At 30.4% G+C, this 6,357-nt stretch overlaps 1 protein-coding gene across 3 annotated transcripts; it reads left to right on the top strand.

Moving 5' to 3' along the window:
* The first annotated feature begins 2,926 nt into the window (after positions 1-2,926).
* Positions 2,927-6,201, top strand: LOC108562056 (beta-taxilin). 3 transcript variants are annotated; one of them, XM_017920242.1, is made up of 4 exons: positions 2,927-3,041; positions 4,756-5,088; positions 5,144-5,954; positions 6,007-6,201. In XM_017920242.1, exons 1-4 carry the CDS (start codon positions 3,033-3,035, stop codon positions 6,147-6,149), a joined length of 1,296 nt encoding a protein of 431 aa, XP_017775731.1. In that variant the 5' UTR covers positions 2,927-3,032; the 3' UTR covers positions 6,150-6,201. The 3 variants fall into 3 exon arrangements, with proteins under 3 accessions (XP_017775731.1, XP_017775732.1, XP_017775734.1); XM_017920243.1 differs by having other exon boundaries at positions 2,928-3,041; positions 6,010-6,201; XM_017920245.1 differs by lacking the exon at positions 2,927-3,041 and adding an exon at positions 4,561-4,697.
* Positions 6,202-6,357: the final 156 nt, after the last annotated feature.

The following is a 6,357-nucleotide window of genomic DNA, read 5'->3' as shown; positions in this document are numbered from 1 at the left end:
TGACTTAAAGCTAAACAGAAGATCTTGTCTTTTGCAAATAGGTAGAATTTACTGAGATTAGAAGGCTCGATGCAGAACTTCGAATACAATGTGGCAATTATAACATATTTGTGATTTTAATTTGTTTGTTTAAAAGTTTGTTAGGATGATTTTTCAGTGCATTTTCAGATTGCCAAATTTTGGTGATCGCTTGGAGGGCCATGGATATTATCTATTATTTTATTTATAGCAATACCTCACATAGTCCGTACTCACAAACTAAATTTTAATTGAAAAAAATAGTTTCTATACAAAAATTAGTAAGTCTCCTTTTTGGTAATATTTTATTTAGTTCCTTGATTAGTCCGGTATCAAATAGTGGCGGAATTGATTACTCATACTATACGAGGTTTTGTTGTGTATGTGACATACTCGTCAATTATTTATAAAAATGCAAATCTATTTTATATTTTATATTTATTATTAATATTTGGGCCGTTTATTTTAACTTGGGTCTAGAAATTTAGGAATTTCTGGCCTCTCAAAAAAATTCTGACCTCTCAATGCCTATGAATATTCATTCCTTTACCAAATTCCTCTTTCCTGTACATGGGACAATTCGTGTCCCACCAACCCTTAAAGAGTTAAAAGTGGTGTAAATTATTTTTTTAATATGCAGATATCACACTAATTTAATCAAAAATTGTGTGATATTTCATTAAAAAAATGGATTTTCACCACTTTCAAAATAAACGATCAATTTAATATATCTATTTATTTCTTTTCATTATATTTAATTTAGCATTAATATTTAAATATTTAAATATATGTTGTTATAGTTAGAAGTAAGCGGAAATAAAATATTTAAAACTAATTTAATTTATTTTTTTTTCAAAAATTACCCTACTACTAATTTAACGATATACACAAATACATTTGTGTGGAGCCGAAATGATTATTTCTAATTCGAATTCAATGTTGACATTAGGAAACTAACATTCCTGGACGTTTGTATATAATTTTGTTTTTCAATTAAATCTAAATTCAAGATCCAAGAGCATGACACGTTACAATTTGCTTGTTGTCAGGCCTTTGTCAATAAGGTTGACAGCCAACATATTTGCATGCTAATCAAGACGTTTTTAAAGAAGTTTTTGGCAACCTCTTTTCTAGTTTTAAAGTCCATTATTAGTCCGGTTTCAAACAACTTCTTCTCCTGTACTGTCCAAAGTCCTGGTTTTGTCTCATCCCAATTGGAGATGTACCAGGGTGCACCTGCAATTGGAAAGATTGGATGTATTATTAAACTAAATACTACTAACATTACTAAATACAGCAATACCTCGCATAGTGAGGCTTTGATCAGTCTGGATTCAATATGGCCCGGTTTGAAAATTTCAAAATAAACTAAATTTAAACTGAGATTGCTATATTCATTTGCAATCTATTCGACAGAACTTTTAGCAAATCAGTTCGCTTTTAATATTAGGAACTTTCTGCCAGTATTTAGCAACCTCTTTCCCTCAATACAGTAAAGTTTCTTTTTCTGCAGTTTATTTTCTAGTTTTAAAGTCCATGATTAGTAGGGTTTCAAACAATCCGGTATATTAGCAGAAGCGATTATACGTACTATTTGAGGTAGTGCTGTACTTTAACATCTTGGATTATAAGAAACATCTAAAAGACAATAAGAATGTAATAAAGATGGTAAAATTTAAAAAAGTAATATTCAAATTTTTAGACAATAAAGGCCAATAAATACGTTTAAATAAATATAGATTCAGGAAAATAGAAGATAAAAATAGTATACGCATTTCATTTTTCAGGATGTAACGGAGATTAATCTTATTTGTTACCAAACTTCCGTCTGGAGGTTGTCAACCACTTGTACACCTTATTTTGATGAATTAGTATAAATGATTTGAGATGTCGCCACTAGGTAGCAGCGTGTGAAGCTGCTGCTGGTTAATTAATTGCTCACTAGGTGCAAGTTGAAGTTACTGCCACTACAAGACCAGTCTACCATGCCAACGTTAAAAAAACTATACAACCCAGTGGTATATAAATAAATAAATTAAATTTTAAATATGTTTTTATTTGCGAATACTCCTATATAATAATTAATAACTTCATCATAACTCTACATCCAGATAATGCTCAAAGATTATCCTGCTCATAGTTTACTCGTGTATATAATTTAAATGTATTTAGTAAATGATTAGTTACCTTTCCAGTTTTGTCCACATACTTTCCTCTCTTAAATGATCCTTGTTTACTTGTGTATCATTCATCGTAGCAATTTTCCATTTCTCGAAAAAAAGAAAATCAAGTAGATGAAATTTTCTCATTGGTAAATCATAGCCTCTTTTACTATCGCACACTTGGACGCCAGAATGATAAACCATACTGTTTACATACAACGTACATTAAATTAATTGTACTTAGACACACATAAATATATATATATATAAAGAATACAGACAAAAGATTTTAATACTCATAAAAAGTTTTAATATCAAAAAGTAAACATTTGAAACAGTTACCATCGGAACCGATTGATTACGAATTCAACCGATTACGAACGAAAAATCTTCTTCTATCCAACAATGCTAGTCTCTCATACCAACTGATTTATCGTAAAAACAATTGATTTATTGAAACCAATAGAACTTTTACCGCGAAACTCCGAATTTTCGAAGCCCTCAAAAATAGAACTTCTTTTACAGAATTATTGTTATTTCTTACATTAAATTTATGTCGGCCTTAAGTAGTATTTAAAAATTAATTATCGTTAACAAAATAAATATATATACAATCACTTAAAACGCAGTATATTGTCTATATTTGTTTATACAAGCGCTACAAAACGGTTTATTATAGATAATAATGTTGGAGAGAGAAGACAAAAAAAATGTAACACAAGCTCTGCCTTATTCAAGAATAGACCACGATCCAAAAATAATACCACTAGTCTGTAACCCAACGTGCGATCGTGTGCCTTTCTTTCCGTATTATTTTCCCTTCTAGTGCAATTATAAAAGGAAATAATTGAAATGCTTGAGGTAATTACATTCATGCAGTTTGCACGAGGTCTAACATAACTATTAGAAAACTAATTGATAATCGATAATATTATACACATTACACAGATAGAATCGATTTACAGTGTAAAGAAATAACTAAAGCAATAAATATTACATAAGGTTTGTTTATTTAAGACCAGATCAAGTACATCGAGGTCATATAGTGCAGAATAAACGAAAAACTACCACAATTAATAGAAGTATAATAACAATAGTTATTTTTTGCAGAAATATTCCTATAATAATCGCATTTATATTTACTTAATCCTGTTAATTAACTTTCACTTAAAATAACTTAATGTTTACAAATCATTTAATGTTCTGTTTCAAAAGCCAAAATAACTTCAATATCTTATTCGTCAATTTTACTATAATTTATTAGTTAAATTTTGAATTTTATTAGTAAAGTATTAATATGCAGTCTTCAACGATAAGAAAACTTTATTTAGCTACAGTTAAGTTTCTTACTTAATAGGTAAAAAAAGTAAGTTAATAAATAATAATTTGCTTCGGACAAGAATTCCTTTCATAATTGTTTATTAAATATAACTTTGAATGCAATTCACAGGTCAAAATGACTAATCTCGCATGCGCAATGTTTTGAAATAATAGCGGATGGGAAACCAAAACAAACCTCATTATTGGATATATTAGACATCTTCAACTCGTATATACCTGAAGATGATCAACACCTTACAAAGAAATAGAGAAATTATATGACATAATCATAAGATGTCACTAGTTGCATTTCAAAATGGCCGTAAACAAGCGTTACTATTTTAAATGAAAATTAGTTTTAAATGGAATAAAAATAAATATAAATTTGTTTTATGAATTGTTTACTGTATCTTTTCAATTATGTTGGGAATATAAAATCATTTAAATCGCTATATTTATGTAATGTACAAAAACCGCATGTTTCGTAATATTTATTTATTGCATGTGTTCATTATATTCACGAATATTATGTAAGAAACCTTTTTTTGCTGGATTGCTTGTATAAATCTTTTCCTAATAATCAAATTTTGAGTTGTTGAATCAATATCACTACGTATCGATTTAACTAAACAAAATAGCGTGTACTGTATTTAAATTTGTGTACACAGTTATCTTAAATTTGTTACAATAAAAATATTTACTATACAATCATATATTTTAAAAATATCCAATCTAACAGTGAATATGCATTATCTTTTTGTTAATAATATACAAGGTTGGGTCAGAAAGTTGAAGTTTCAACGAAAATCATTACACCTACTAAATGTATTTGAAGTTTGATCGATTTACATTTCCTATCATTAAAAGGGCTTATTTTGGCTCCAAAAAAATCGTTATAGAAAATTTCGATTTCATTATTATAAAATGTTAAAATATACCTTGAGATTTATATTAGACTTATGTATTACACATTTTAAATATTTTGTACAATGTTTTAAAACAAATCAGTACTTCTGTTAGTCAATAAAGATGGACATAGAAGAGTGCCACCTCTTATCTTTCCTTGAAACTATATAAATTCCCCAATATTTTGGTAAATCCTTACATAGCCTCAACTACGCGCAGTTAGTGAAACAACCCCAAGCGGCAAAGATACATAACATAAATATTCAAGAATAATAATAAACACAATTTACTGTAAAATCACATACAAAGGGCTATTGTCTGCTGTCTTTATTTATAAATTTCTATTTAGATGGAAGATACAAAGGTGGAGAACAAGACAAATGGCAAGAAGAAGAGGGAGGATAAGATCCGGAGGAGGGACACAAAGGCTCTTGAGAATATTTTGAAGTCCATAAATCATCTTGTTGAAGCTGAAAAATTCATTATATTAAAGGGTAAATATACTGACCTTTATGATGAGTATAGGACATTGCAAAATAGCTTAACTGCAACTGAGAAGAAGTACATTGTCCTCCAAAGAGAAAAGGACCAGTTACAGTCAGAGCACAGTAAATCTATCTTGGCAAGATCCAGGTTGGAAAATTTATGCCGAGAGTTTCAGAAACAAAACAAATTGATTAAGGTGATTGAGTTTATGGTTTCTATTATGAACATATTAATATTGTATATGTTTTTAGGAAGAGAATGTGGCTAAGATTCGAGAAGAGGAGTCAAGGAAGGAGGTTACACAGAAATTCCAAAATACTCTCACAGAGCTCTCTTCAGTGATGATGGAAAATAATGAAAAGAATATGAAGCTCCGTGATGATAACATTGACATGGCTAATAAGATAGCAACTCTCTGTCAACAATTCAGTAAGGGTGAAGAGGAATTGGCTAGAATGAGCAAACAGATGTCTCTGGAGAAGCAATTGTCTGAAGCAACAGTTGCCAAGGCCCAGTTTGAGTTGAAGGCTGAGAGAGAATTGTGGAATAAGGAAAGTGAAATTCTAAAGAAGAAGCTGCAAAAAAGCGAGGAAACATGCACGCATCTTCAGAGTAATATCAAGGACCTGGAGAGTCACTTGCAGGTGTACACTGGAAAATATGAGGAATTTGAAACAACCATCAGTAAAAGCAATCAGGTCTTTGATAATTGTAAGACAGAAATGACAAAGATGACCAAACAGAATAGTCTTCTCGAGAAGGAACTGAAACAATGGAAAGTGCGTTTCGAAAAGAAATGCAAGCTCGCTATGGATATGACCGCTTCAAAGAACGCACAGGAGATGGAATTTGGAAAAAAGACCGAACAGCTGCAGAAGTTATGTCGTCAATTGCAAGTGGACAGGACGGCGTATTTGAAATTACTCAAAGCTAACAACATTGAACCAAGTACTCAAGTTTACGTTGAACCTACACCACCACCTCCACATGAACCAACGCAGAAGGAGCAAAAGTTGGAACTGTTGAAAAACACTCTAAAAATTCTTCAGGGCCAATTTATTGGTAATTTTGATCTTTCTTCAATTGAAATAGTTTTATATACTTTATTTGTTAGCAGAATTAACCGGCGATCCGGCTGCTCAGGAGGCAGTTAAAGCAGCTGCTGAGACGGAACCCGTTCCCGTTCCCAAGGAAGAGGAAGAAAAGGAAGCTGTTCTCAATGGCGACAGTGTAAACGAATCAAAGAGCACTGAGTAGATACTTATTTTTTTTAATTTAATTTTGATGTACATGTTACAACGTCACAAAAATAAACTAACAATAATGATTTGAATATTTACTATTTTTTTTTTAATATTTTATATATCGGTTTATTTTCGAATTATAATGTTTATCAAAGTGATTGTGCTTCAATATAATCATTAAGTCAATTTGCAGTTAAACTAATTAACTTCGAATAAAGATA

Source organism: Nicrophorus vespilloides, unplaced genomic scaffold (assembly GCF_001412225.1).
Source record: "Nicrophorus vespilloides isolate i.1.1-1 unplaced genomic scaffold, Nicve_v1.0, whole genome shotgun sequence".
In the NCBI taxonomy this organism is placed as follows: domain Eukaryota; kingdom Metazoa; phylum Arthropoda; class Insecta; order Coleoptera; family Silphidae; genus Nicrophorus; species Nicrophorus vespilloides.
Note: the sequence above shows the minus strand (reverse complement) of the source record. Positions and strands in the feature narration are given on the sequence as shown.